We start from the raw sequence: 14,153 nt of genomic DNA on the forward strand, positions 1-14,153 counted from the left end.
TCATTTCTTATAGCAGTTTTAGGTTCACAGAAACAGTGTGCAAGAAGTACAGAGAGCTCGCACACACTACTCCCTCTCCCCTTCTGCCGCCTTCACTGCCCCATTAATAACTTGCATGGGTGAGATTCATCTGTTACCACTGTTGAACCGACATCAACACATCATCACCCAGAGTCCACGGTTTATGTTGTGATTCACTCTTGGTGCACATGCTGGGGGTTTGGACACGTGTATAGTGATGGACCATTTCAGTATCATTTCACTGCCCTGAAAAATCTGCACTGTGTTCATTCCACCGACGTCAGTCCCCGTTCCTTCACTGTCTCCATAATTTTGCCTCTTCCAAAATGCTGGAATCATACCGTGTGTCGTTTACTCAGAGTGGCTTCTTCATGTCTTTTCATGGCTTGATGGCTCATTTCTTTTCAGTGCTGAATGATACCCCCGTCTGGAGTTACCCAGTTTATTTATCTGTTCGCCTACCAAAGGATGCCCTCTGGCTTCTCAGTGTTTATGGGTGAAGCTGCTACAAACTTCCCTGTGCAGGAGCCTGACATGAAGGGGGGCCCAGCAGAACTGGCCGGGCCTCGGGATGCAGCAAGCACACAGGAGGGGCTGGCTGCCTGCTTGCTTTCTGCAGACCTTGCGTTGCACGTTCCTGGCATGCTCACAGGGACCCTCAGCCAGGAGGCCCCACTCAGGGGCCTGTCCCACTTCAAACTGCCCCCTGGGCACCTATCGCAACCTCACAGGCTTCAGTGTGCACTCCATAGGTCAGAGATGGCAAGATCAGAGCTGCTGGCGTCCGGATGAAAGAGCAGGCATGGCCGGTTTGCAGGAAGCCGCCTCGGTGGGCTTTTCCTTTCATTCTGTCTCACCTGATGCAGGACCCGAGAGCAGGGCCCCAGGTTTCTATGGTCCCCGCCTGTCGACTCGGGCCCCCCGCCCCCAGGCACAACTCGCCGTCTTGGACCTGCCCCTGAGACTGCCCTCACCCAGCCCGGGGTTTCTGTTCCAGTACAGTGGGCTTCTTGGTTCACTCAGGCAGGGAGAGGCTGACTGATCTCCAGGACACAACCCAAAGTCCCCATCATTGAGTTTCAACAGCTCTCCTCAGCAGCTCTATTTCCTCTGCCGTTTCAGCCATCACAGTTGCCCAGGTCATGCTCACATGAACAGCTCAGCCTGGGCCCCTGTGTCCATCTGCAAGTGCCAGAGCGGGGCCCATGACTCCGGAGCTGCAGAGACTGAGAGCCGGAAAGAACTGGCCCCTGACAATGAGTCTCTGTCTATAGTAAGGGGTGGGGGTGGGGGGCTCTGTGTGAAGGTGCTCTGCTGTTTCTCAAGGCCACTCAGCCACTTGAGTTCCTCAGATCACACATGACCTTGACCTTTACTCATGCCTGGAACCCTGGTACCGCTCTTTCTTACCTTCCCCCAGAGGGATGGGCTGTCCTGGGGCCATGGGGGGGCGGGCGTTGTTTAGCACAAGTCAGCTGTCCCCTCCCATCTGCCTGAGCTCTTGTCCAACCAGGTCTGACTTGTGTGCAGAGGAGGAGGCTGAGTAGAGTTTGATCCACGAAAGAATCCTTGTCAGCAGTCACGGATCTACTTTCTTTCTTTGTGGATTTGCTTGTTCTGGACATTTCACATAGAGTTGACCCATGAACAACATGGTAGTTAGGGTCACAGACCCCTCAAGCAGTTTGGAAATCCACATATAACTGGACAGTTAGCTCTCCGTATCCATGGTTACACATCTGTGGATTCAACCACTGGCAGACTGAGTCATACTGCAGTTCGGATTTAGTGACACAAACCCCGTATAAGTGGAGCTGCATACTCAACCCTGCATTGTTAAAGGATCAACCACACATGGAGCCACACAAGATGTGGCCTTTTGCATGTGGAGGCCCCCATGTTCATGGGGACCAAGTAGGAGCAGGATAAGAAGGCCCGGAGTGGCTTCTCCCGCTGAACGTGTTCTCGGGTACCCCCGACTATAGCATGTGTCAGTACTTCTGAGTCATTCTTCACTAGGCATTTACTACTTGATCACATACTCTCTGACTGTTGGTTTGTTATGACCTGTCCCCCCAGGAATGGGAGCTTCCTGTGGACAGGGGTTCTGCTCCTCATCTGTTCCCAGCCTCTGGAGGCACCAGTAACCTAGCAGGTGCTCAGTAAATAGCTGCTGACCAAGTAACCTACTCAGGGAGATCTGAGTCCCATGCCTTCAGCAGACTTCCTTCCACCTTCTGTGGGTTCTGTTGCTCATTCCACCCACCCATTAGTCTTCCAAACCCCATGCATGGATGACTTTCCCAACTGTCTTCCACCAGTTCCCGGGAGGTCATCACTCCCTGGAGCCTCAACATGACTCACTCTCTCCCTTGGATTTTGGGGCCTCTCAGTGTAAAATGGGGACAAGAAAACCTTCCTCAAGGTTTCATGAGGATTGAATAAGCTAACATGCATCCAAGCCACTAGAACAGCACGTGGCACATGGCAAGTGCTATCTTAGGACAGGTTTGTGGGAAGGCGCTGGTCTGCACGTTGCTGAAAGAGGCTCTCATTCCAGATGCCAGGGCTTGCTGCTGTGAAACTTCAGGCAAGGGGCTCAGCCTCTTTGTCCCTCGGGTCCCTCTTCAGTAACGAGGAGATCCTATGGTGCTTGCTCCTTAGGGTGGGCGAAAGGACTGAATGAACTGACACGTGTAACACGGAGCAGCGCCTGGGAGCTTTAGCTGCGAGGATGATTCGTTCGCTCTAAAATGGTGCATTCACAGTGCCACGAACCGGCCGGGAGTCGGCGGCGGTGGCGGCGGCGGCGGCGAACCTGGCTCCCGGCTCCAGACCCCGCCCCTAAGCCACGCCCAGTCCCGCCCCCGACACCAAGCTCCGCCCTAAGCCGCCTCGACCCGTCTCTCCCAGAAGGACTTTTGTCCACGTCCGGCCGCCGTCCGGCAGTGCTCTCTACTTCCGCCTTCTCCCACGTGGTCAGGTTCGGGCTCAGTCCGCGGCTCCGTGAGTGGGGCCGGGTCAGGGAGTGCCCCACTGGTCCCGGCGTGGGTGGCCGGGGTCTCCCCGACTCCCGAGGGAGAGCCGGCTGGGCGGGGCGAGAGGACGAAGGGGGAGCAGGAGGGACTAGGGAGGTCAGAGGTCAGCCTGGGGGTCAGGAAGTCTGAGGTTATCCGCGGGCGGGGCTGGAGCGGGAGAGGGTCCCAGGAAGGTTAGAGTTCAGAAGGGGCGGGGCTGGAGCGTGGCGAGGGTGGCGGGGAGTTCGGGAGGGGCGGGCTGGTGTGTAGGGGCCCCGGGGAGGTCAGGGATTTAAAGGGCCAGGGAGGGTGCGTCCCGGGGGAGATCAGGGGTCGGGCGCGTGCCCCCTCACCCCCGCCACTCCCGGCACTGCATGGGGCTCCCCGGCCTGCGGGCGGCGGCCTGGGCCCTGAGGAGAGCCTGCGGACCGTGGACCCCGCACCTGGGACCGCGCCTCCTTTGGTAATGACGGTGCACTTGTCTGTGACCCTGGGGTAGCACGCTGACCCCCACTGAGCCCTACTGCATGCCCGGCGAGCGCCAAGCCCTGATCGCGTTAAGTGCTGTCACTGCTCCATTTCTCGGACACTGAAACGAGGCCAAGTTAGTGGTTGGGCAAGATCTACAGTTAGGGCCCAGCTGGGGTTTGGACGCCGCGGTGGTCAGCCCAGGGTGTTTACCGGCCGATGCTGCCACGCTCACCCTTTCACTGTTTCCTTCTGTGTTGCTCACCGCCCCGCACCCTACCCCCCAACCATGTCTTTTCAGTTTGCACCCGATGGCCGGGAACGGGGAGGCCCACATGCCCATGGGAACCAAACAGGAGCAGAACAAGAAGGCCCGGAGTGGCTGGCAGGGTCCCACCAGGATCTGGGAGGAAACAGAGCAGCAGGCGAAGAAGCTCAAGAGCAGTGAGGATGGGGAGCAGCAGAGGAAGCTGCCCAAGCGGAAGATCGTGCTGCTTATGGCTTATTCTGGGAAGGGCTACCACGGCATGCAGGTGAGGGCGCCCTGAGGGGCCTGGGCAGCTCTGACCTCTCAAGGCCACCGTGTGCTTGGAGCAGGGACCTCAGAGTGACATTTGCCCTGTGAGCCATCTCAGGAAATGGCAGAAAGCGAGGTCTCATTCTTCACCTATTCTGTTGGGTGGTTCACATCAAGTAAGATTCAAATGGAAAGCAGCTTTGAGACTTGTGTCATCTATACATTGCTTGGATGCTTGTGGGGGGTGTTCACGAGCCTCCTAAGGTGATTAAGGTCCTAGGCCTGCTGATGACCAAGCATTGTGGCCTCGGGCAAGTGACTGGAGCTCTCCGTGCCTCGCTTCCTCTTGTTTAAGATCACAGTACTGGCATGAAGAGTCATTATTAGGCTGACTGATACTGCTCGCTAGGATTGGGACAGTGCCGGGGATGCTCAGAAGAGGCTGCTGTTTCTCTTTGTCAGAGTCGTGAAGGTGACAGTTTGCAGGTACATGGGCACATGAGAATTCCCTGCCCAGCCCCACCATGCAATCCTTTCCTGAAAAGCAGAAGGGTCTGGGTGCCCCGACAGATGCACGTGGGTTTTCTTCTTGTTCCTTGTGGTCAGCTCTGTGGCTCTTACACTTTGGTTTCTTGTTCTGTAAACGTCTTTAAGCTTGACTCCCAGGGAGTGTAAAGTATCTAACTCAAGCAGAAGTTTAAGAAAACGATGCCCAACCTTACCAAGGGCTGTGGTAGCCTTTACTGTGAATAACAGTAGTAATGAGCTACTTCATTTCCTATTTCATTATTTTCTTTAAAGTATAAGGTTGCACCCATGAACCCAATTTGATGACCACTGGCAGATTGTGACAGTGGGTGAAAACAGTGCTTCGGTCCCACTTAGTGGAACAGGCTAACCACCTCCGCTGCTCTTTGTGGTTATTTAAATGCTTTTTTGAGGGTGACTTTGATCACATGTGTTGTTGCCTTATCGCCGACTTGAGAATTTTGTCATGTCTCATCATATTCAGTTTGCCTCAGTTTCCTCGTTAGGAGAATGAATGAAGGGTGGAGAGTGACAGTATCCCACATGGTGACAGGACACCGTGGGATATGTGGAAGGGTTGTTATCCCTGTTTCCTAATATCTATGCCAATCACTGGAGGAGCATTTACAGCTTCTTGCTGAGTGATTGGCTTACGGTGCCATGGAAACTGTAAGGTGGACTCTGGGAAGAACCTTCCCACTGTGATGAGCCTTGGCGAAGTGCTTGTAGGACTGTGTCCCTTCCTTGTCAAAGGTTTTCTTTGAGAATGTCAGGGTGGTGATCTCACCAATGTCACGGGATCCTGCAGGACTGGACTGGGGTTACACTGCATCCCTCACCAACAGCACATTCCCATCTGCACCCATTAGATGCTGATCGTACCCTGGGGTGGCTTCCATCTTTAGCAGGGGGGCCTGCCTCCCTGTAGTGATGCAGGAGGGCGTGCTCAGGACCTGAGGTGGTGGAGGGGGGGTACCCTAGGTTGCTGGGGGACGGGATTCCCTAGGGTGATGAGGGAGACGAGTCCCTCTTTGGCTGGGTGCTGCAGACAGATGGGTCTTAAGCAGGAGGGTACTGGTCTCATATCTGACTCGTTATTCAGTTGTGTCTGACTCTTCGTGACCCCAAGGACTGCAGCATGCCAGGCTCCCCTGTCCTTCACTATCTCCTGGAGTTTGCTCACATCCACTGAGTCAGGAATGCTATCCAACCATCTCACCCTCTGTCACTCCCTTCTCCTCGTGCCCTCAGTCTTTCCCAGCATCGGGGTCTTTTCCAGTGAGGCGGCTCTTTGCATCAGGTGGCCAAAGTGTTGGAGCTTGTTTCCAAAGAATATTCAGGATTGATTTCCTTTAGGTTGACTGGTTTGATCTTCTTGCTGTCCAAGGGACTTTCAAGAGTCTTCTCCACCCAGCCCTGGTGGGGTTGCCCCATCCCCACCACAGCAGTATTGCTCAATCCCTCGACCCCAGAGGGCAGCCCTGGGCCCATGAGCCCAGCGGGTGTGTAGAGTGCAGACTGGGGTCTCCTGGGGTCCTGCCACTTGCCTCCCCTACTCAGCTCCAGAAGAGAGAGCTGCGGCTGGTAAAGAGCTTGGGCCCCAGGCACTGACCCTACAACTTGAGGACTTCTGGTGACAGTAGCAGCTGTAGGGGTGATGTCTGAGCCAGCACACAACTGCCTTCAACTGTGCGCTGGCCTGGTGGTGTTGCTGACATGCTCATGACATTACAGAGAAACTGTGTTAGAGTTGACTTTGCCTTGATAATTACTGTGAACACTTTGTTCATTTTTTTTTCTTTTTTATTCACAAACTAAACCCATCAGGAAATTTTAAAGTTAAAAAAGAAGTCTTCTCCAGCATCACAGTTCAAAAGCATCAGTTCTTCGGAGCTTAGCCTTCTTCATGGTCCAGCTCTCATATCCATACATGACTACTGGAAAAGCCATAGCTTTGACTAGACAGACCTTTGTTGGCAGAGATATCTCTGCTTTTTAATATGCTGTCTAGGTTTGTCATGGCTTTTCTTCCAAGGAGCAAGAGTCTTTTAATATCCGACTAGGTAGAGGGAAATGTTGTCTCAGGTGAGGCCAATGTTGGCTGCCCAGGGTTGGAAATTTCTAGGACTGTGGGGACCCACAGGTGGCTTTCCTACTTCTCTAGGTCAGGGGATGAGCTGCAGGGTCTCTCCGTGCCCACGGGTGTGGGCACACCACACATGCTCCTCCCTGGACCAGCCCCGGCCTGGGGCCTCTTACGGTGGGTAGTGACTCGGAAGAAACAATTTTTCTTCTCTTTTCCTCAGAGGAATGTTGGGTCCTCGAAATTCAAGACCATCGAAGATGACCTGGTGTCGGCCCTGGTACGCTCGGGCTGTATCCCTGAGAATCACGGGGAGGACATGCGGAAGATGTCTTTCCAGCGCTGTGCCCGGACGGACAAGGTAGGTGCTGTCCCCACATCCCTGGCAGGTGTGAGCAGTACTGAAGCTGCCCGTCTGTGGTTTGTGTTTGTCCTTGTCCCACTTTCCCTCTTAGGGTCTCTATCTCTCAAGATTCTCTTGGTCACAAGTGACAGATGCACAGATCAAGCTAGCCTAAGTGGAAAGAAATTTGTTGCCTCATGCGACCAAGAAGCTGGGGCATTTCTGGCTCAGGTGTGGCTAGACCTAGGTGCTTGGGGCCACAGGGCCTGATATCCTGTCTATTCTTTCTCTTTGGCTGCTCCTGTGAGTGGCACAGTGGCCACGACATCTGCCTTAGATCCATCCATCTCAGGCTCATGATACAAACAGGACCATGCGGCCGCAGAGGTGTAATACACGAATGGTTACTGCACTCATCCTGAGCACAGAGCTCGATCAGTTATGTAACCAGCACCCTATCCCCAAAGGATTCCTGCTATTGCAACTCAGATGGTTACCTCTTCCTTGCTCTGCCCTGGAGTTTTGTCATCTAACTTGCATTTTCTTTTTTTCCTAAGTTTTGGAGAATCACGTCAAAGGTGGGACTTTATCTCCTATCTGCAGGATGTCATAGATTTGTTCCCTAGCTTTATGTTCTGTTGAGCTTCAAAGTTCACTTGTAATGTTTTATGAGTGGCACAGCATTCACTCCCTTGGTATACAGAGCACTGTTCTCGTCTCTGATTATTCCCTTCAGATGCATTTCTAGAAGCAGAATTCCTCCGTGGAAAGACGCAGCGTGTGCGTGGTCCTTCTGCTGAAGAGACCAGCGTGCCGAGCGTCGTGCTCCAAGTGCAAGGCCCAGCTGGCCCTCCCACGTCTGCTTCCTTTGCAGGGCGTGTCTGCGGCCGGCCAGGTCGTGTCCCTGAAGGTGTGGCTGATTGATGACATTTTAGAAAAGATCAACAGCCACCTTCCGTCTCACATTCGGATTCTGGGTAAGCCATGTGTCACCGGGGCTGCGCACCAGGTGGTGGCCGGTCCCAACAGGGACACACAACTTCTTTTCTCGCTGAGTTTCTCTATTGTGGAGATAAGACAACAGAGCAGTTCCTTAGCGGTTGGTTGCAGTGGCTGTACGTCAGTTACAGAAAAGGATTCAGGACTCGTGTCTCCTTCAGGAAGGGGCACAGCTGGACAGACAGACTCAGGCCTTCGGCGCAGCACTTTGGCACTACATGTGCCTTGTTTTAACCAAATGCTTGGGTATAAAAGTCTGGATTTGATCAAATTAAAACAGGGGCAATTATTCCCTTTTGTAATAGGCCTGATAATGGGATTTCTAGGACCTTTTTTTTTTTTTTTTAAATCCAGTCTGACTGTCTGCCTTTTAGGTGGCGTATATGTGCCATTGGTGTTAATAATTATTATAATGTGTGCTGGGATGGCTGGGCGTAGATCTTCTTGCCTCCTGTTTCTCTCTGTCCCATCTGTTACTTTGATCCCCTCCTCTGTTTGTCACTCCTTTTGGATTAATTGATGTTTCTTATAATTGCTTTTAATTATCACTTTGGGCTTCCCTTTGGCTCAGCTGGTAAAGAGTCTGCCTGCAAAGTGGGAGACCTGAGTTTGATACCTGGATTGGGAATTTCCCCTGGAGAAAGGAGCAGTTTGGTTAGTTAATGCTGTGACTCGCTATAGTTTTTTTTGTTTGTTTGTTTTTTTAAGTGATTGCTTTGGGGTTTAAATTTAAAGCAAGAGTTGGCAAACTTTTTCTGCAGAGGGCCAGAGGGCCACAGAAGTCATGTCTTGACTCTTTGCAACCACATGGACTATAGCCCGCCAGGCTTATCTGTCCATGGTATTTTCTAGGTAAGAATTCTGGAGTGGGTTACCATGTCCTTCTCCAGGGGATCTTCCTGATCCAGGGATCAAATCTGTGTCTCCTGCATTGGCAGGTGGATTCTTCACCATTGAGGCTCCAGGGAAGCCTGAATTTACTTCTAGTATAACATAGTTTTGTTTTTATTACACTGTGGTCTCTCTCTCCCTGGTAGGGTAATCCCTCTTGAAAACCTCCTTCTAGAGCCAGTCCTCTTAAAGTCCCATTTGATGCTTCTTAACAGTCATTTCCCCAGGGAATATTCTAATGTTCTAATGGGTTATTCCCCAGTTTTGCTACAACAATACCAAACCCTATGCACAGTCGCAGCTGTTGACACTGCCTCTATAACGTGACACCACACGACCATTAGCAGCCCAGCTGTATGGTCGACTGCCCCCTCCCCCAGCCTCTTGGCGATTATGTTCCACACAATGGAAATTACGTGCTGAAGCATACTTGTGGTGCTCAGTGTCGACCAAGATGAATTCTTAAAGCAAGACAAACAACAAAAATAAGATTACCCCAAATCAAACATAACAGCAGAAAGAGGTGGTGGAGAGCACAGGGCAGGTGCAGCCTTGAACTGGCAGTGGTGGGTGGAGGGGCAGGGGCAGCTTGGAGGCACTGGCTGCTGTGGAGGGCTGTCGGGGGGGCATTGAATCACCCCTTGAAATCTGAAGCCAAAGTTGGCCTTAAGTCAGGCTCCTTGTGAGGCTGACTCCTTGCAACTTGGTTGTGCCTTCAGCATGAGGACAGCCATGCAGCAGGGAGCATCCAGGCCACGGGGGACTCTCTGGTCCCCAGCTCCCAGAAACCATCCCTGCCAACAGTTCTCACCATCCTTGTAGAAATTTTCTGTACAAATATAGACATAATCTCTATATATGTATTCCTGTCACAAAAAGAATTCCCCTTCCTGTAGTTCTCCATTTTGCTTTTCTTGCTTTTTTGTTTATAATTTATTTTTTTTTGTTGTTGTCACTCTGGGTCTTCACTGCTGCGAGGGCTTTCTCTAGTTGTGGCAAGTGGGCACTACACTTTTAATTGCAGTGCACAGGCTTCTCATTGCGGCGGCTTCTTTTGTTGAGAGCACAGGCTGTAGGTGCTCAGATTCAGTAGTTGTGGTGCACGAGCTTAGTTGTCCCGAAACATGTGGGATCTTTCCAGATCAGGGATCGAACCCATGTCCCCTGCATTGGCAGACGGATTTTTATCCACTGTACCACCAGGGAAGCCCCATTTTGCTTTTTTTTTTTTTTTTTCACTGAACAGTTAAATATATTTGGAGCTCCTGCCAGTGCAGTGAGCCCTCAGCCAGAGGCCTCCGGTCCAGGTGACGTGCCACCTGCCCTGCGGGCCTGCCTCCCATTTCATCTTGCAGATGTCTAGGAGCCACTGATGGCTTTCCTATTGCTGGGCTTTTTTAAGTTTCTTTTGCTGTTGATCACAATGCTGCCCCTGGCCTCACCTGCAGGATGGCTTCTGACCCATGGGTTCCGAGTCAGGGACACCAGCTGGTGCTTTGGTCTCCATGGCAACTGGTCCCCCTCTGCCGGGTCCCCCTGGGATCCGAGAGGCGAGAGCAGGATGTCCAGCACCTTGGCCGACCCTGGGTTCTGACAGATGCTTAAGAGTTGACTGTACTGGTTGCTTTGGCTCTGAGGTGGAGTGTCTGGTGGACTGAGGGTTTAGCACAAGGAGCCGGGTCCCCCTCGGGCTCATCTGGGTTTGGGAGGCCAGGCGCTAGCGCTCAGAGCTGGTCATGGGTGTCATCAGTCTGTCCTCATCGCTTCCTCTGCCTCCAGGACTGAAGAGGGTCACGGGCGGCTTCAACTCCAAGAACAAGTGCGACGCCAGGACCTACTTCTACATGCTGCCCACGTTTGCCTTTGCCCACAAGGATCACGACTCGCAGGATGAGACGTACCGGCTGAGCGCAGAGACACTGGGGCATGTGAACCGGCTCCTGGCCTGCTACAAGGGCACCCACAACTTCCACAACTTCACCTCCCAGAAGGGGCCTCACGAGCCGAGTGCCCGGCGTTACATCCTTGACATGTTCTGTGAGGAGCCCTTCGTGCGTGAGGGCATGGAGTTCGCTGTGATCAAGGTCAAGGGCCAGAGCTTCATGACACACCAGATCAGGAAGATGGTGGGGCTGGTGGTGGCGATCGTCAAGGGCTATGCGCCTGAGAGTGTGCTGGAGCGCTGCTGGGGCGAGGCCAAGGTGGACGTGCCCAAGGCGCCGGGGCTCGGCCTGGTCCTGGAGCGGGTGCACTTCGAGAAGTACAACCAGCGCTTTGGCCACGACGGGCTGCACGAGCCACTGGACTGGGCGCGGGAGGAGGCAGAGGTCACGGCCTTCAAGGAGCAGCACATTTACCCCACGATCATTAGCACCGAGCGCCAGGAGAGGTCCATGGCCCAGTGGCTGAGCACCCTGCCCATGCACAACTTCAGCGCCACTGCCCACGCTGCCGCTGGCCTGGGCACCAAGGTGGGGTTGGGGGCTAGGGACCACGGGGACCATGGGGGCTGGTGCCGGCCTTCCCAGGACCTCAGCCAGGCGCTCATCCATACCTGTCATTGATTGCGCCCATTCTATAGATGAGCAAGGGTAGGTGCCAAGAGCTGCGTCATTCCTCCAGGGTCAAAGCAGTGGCAGGAGCAAAGGCCAGGGCAGAGGTTCTGGTGGCTGGCTTATCTGCTCTGTGCTTGGTGACCCTGGGTGAGGGACACGCTCAGTGACCCGTCTTCCCAAGTGTGAGAGGGAGGTGACACTGGGACGTCCTTCTCTGGCTCACGCACTTGGTCGGTGCGCATGTGTCTGACTCCAGAACGTGGGATTGCTTGGGCCCAGGACACTGAGCAGCCCAGCGGTGTTCTCCTCGCCCAGGGTGGTGTTCCTGTCCAGGCCTACGGTGCTGCCCTCCATCTGCGGGGGAATGCAGGCTGGTGCAGACCCTGCATTTTGGCCCAGCTCCCAATCGGGCCGCTCTGCTCAGCAAGCAAGGGAGCCAGGCTTGCTGTCAGTACCTCCCAGGGCCCTGGCTCCAAGTGTGACTCATCTGTTATGTAACTACCAACCTTATGTTAGAAGGAGAACATCCATGATTCAAGGTGCTGGAGCTAAAAGTTAACGTTTTAACTTTCGTTCTCAATTCTTTATCCTGCAGTGAGGGAGGTCCCCAAAGTTCTCTCGTGGTGGCCCAGCAGGCAGTCAGAGGGTGAGATCCCCACCTGGAGCTATGGGAGATTTCTTCCCACATTCTAGATATCCAGAAAGACACTGTCCTTCCTCCACAGCTGGGCTTGTAAACTCAGGTGCATCCAGGGAAGGGAAGTAAGCAGGGTGGGCCAGGTGTAAAGAAAGCAGGCGTGCAGGTCAGATGGTAGGTAGCATGCAGTGTCAGGAGGCAATAGGGCTTGGTGGAGACTGTAGCCAACAGGAGAGCTCTTGCTCCACCTGAAGGGGCAGGTGCGGTCGGTTCAGCCAAGGGAGGTGGGCCCAAATGTTGTCAGAGCTTACATTTTTTTTTTCCAGAGAAACTAGCATTCCAGGATTTTATATGAAATATTCTACCCTTTATTTATGTACTTTGGGTTGCACTTCTGCCCTTTGATGGTAGATGGTTATCAGTTTTCCCAAGCACCATGAGGCCAAATCAGGCATATGTACAGATATGACCTGGGGCCAGGCTTGCCCTCTGCTTGATTCTGTGAATAGAGGTCTCTGGCCATTTGCCATCTGTACATACTGCTGAGGGGCTTGTACTTGTCCAGCTTTGCAGTGGTCCAGTTTTATGTTCCCAGGGTTCTGCAGTGGTGGCCTCTGGGCATTTGAAGGAGCCCAGTGAAGACCTCCCTTCTTATTCCCAGCCCCTGGCTTTCCCAGTCTTAAGACAGGTTCTTGAACCATTAGGAGAGACATGGAGTCAGGCAGGTCACGCCTCAGGCAGGTCAGGGCAGCCTGATCTCCACCCTGGGAGGAAGTGCCTGCCCCTGAACAGCTTGGTTCCTCACGGCTGTCTCCTGTGTGCTGTTGCCTTGCAGGCCCCCAGCTCCCTGGAAGGCAGTGACGGGGTCGGGGACAGTGACTGAGGCCCCGGGAGCGTCTTGGAAGTGGCCCATGACCCGTGTTGGGACCTGCCAGCCTGCTGTTGGCTGCGTGCCTTCGCCAGATGGGAGAGCCCCCACGCGTGCCCTCTTCACCTCAGGGTCTTGAGACCTGCATCATTCTGAGTTTTCCTCACAGGGAGAACCTGCTGCAAATCTATTTTCAGCTCAACACGTTGACTACACACACCTGAGCATGTAAAGACTTATTTTTTTAAAGAAGCGATTTTCTTATTAAATAAGTACAAACTTGGCTTAGTCACTTGTGTTCATTTTTGAGCTGGGGCGCTGGGCATGTGGGATTCTTAGTTCCCCAACCAGGGATTGAAGCTGGGCTCCCTGCAGAGGCCTAAGCACTGGACCACCAGGGAATTCCCACTTAAGATACTTCTTTGACTTTTTTCTTGGTCTTTTCTGTGGGTCTTTCATGGAGAGAGACGGTATGTGCTGTGTTAGTGACAGGCCTGGCTCTGCCTCCACTCCGAGCTGTGAGAAGAGTGGGTTGGTCAGTCCGCATGTGCGGGCAGGCAAGCTGGTAGAGGCCGGAGTGGGCGGGACGCTCTTGGCAGGATGGGCATTTAGGTTCTCAAGCTGGGGCTTGGTGGCCTGGAGAGACGCACAGACGAGAAGAGAACAGGGCGACTGTTGGGCCATGCAGAGCAGTCCCCAGTGCCAGAGAACATGGGTTCTTTCTGTGTGTCCACCTGGCCCCCTGCATATAGCTTTCATCTGGATCCATCCATCCCTGGCATGTTCCACACTTAAGGAAGAAGCATGAGACCCAGGTGGGAGGGCTGAGGGCAGAAGGAAGGGGCACACTGTTGAACCTATCCCTTAGCGAGCTCTCCTGCCAGCAACTGCATCCCATAATTGGCTAGAAGTGTGTCATGTGGTCTTCCATAGCTGCAAGGGAGGCAGGGAATGCTTTTTAAGTGGTGCCCTGCAGAAGAACAGTGATGTTCTGTCAGCAAGGAAGAGAGGGTCAGGAGGTGGCAGTCGCTGAGTAGCAGCAGAAGTTCATTTCAGTCCAGTTGCTCAGTTGTGTCTGACTCTTTGCGACCCCACAGACTGCAGCATGCCAGGCTTCTTGTCCATCACCAACTCCTGGAACTTAGGAAAACTCATGTCCATCAAGTTGGTGATGCCATCCAACCATCTCATCCTCTGTCCCCTTCTCCTCCTGCTTTCAGTCTTTC

At 53.5% G+C, this 14,153-nt stretch overlaps 1 protein-coding gene across 3 annotated transcripts; it reads left to right on the plus strand.

Moving 5' to 3' along the window:
• The first annotated feature begins 2,950 nt into the window (after positions 1–2,950).
• Positions 2,951–13,210, plus strand: PUS1 (pseudouridine synthase 1). Of its 3 annotated transcripts, none has more exons than XM_061142148.1 (6): positions 2,951–3,027; positions 3,808–4,039; positions 6,858–6,995; positions 7,852–7,954; positions 10,647–11,338; positions 12,895–13,210. In XM_061142148.1, exons 2-6 carry the CDS (start codon positions 3,818–3,820, stop codon positions 12,940–12,942), a joined length of 1,203 nt encoding a protein of 400 aa, XP_060998131.1. In that variant the 5' UTR covers positions 2,951–3,027; positions 3,808–3,817; the 3' UTR covers positions 12,943–13,210. The 3 variants fall into 3 exon arrangements, with proteins under 3 accessions (XP_060998131.1, XP_060998132.1, XP_060998130.1); XM_061142149.1 differs by lacking the exon at positions 2,951–3,027 and adding an exon at positions 3,045–3,162; XM_061142147.1 differs by lacking the exon at positions 2,951–3,027 and adding an exon at positions 3,259–3,501.
• The last annotated feature ends 943 nt before the right edge of the window (positions 13,211–14,153 follow it).

This window comes from Dama dama, chromosome 5, assembly GCF_033118175.1.
Source record: "Dama dama isolate Ldn47 chromosome 5, ASM3311817v1, whole genome shotgun sequence".
NCBI classification, from domain to species: Eukaryota; Metazoa; Chordata; class Mammalia; order Artiodactyla; family Cervidae; genus Dama; species Dama dama.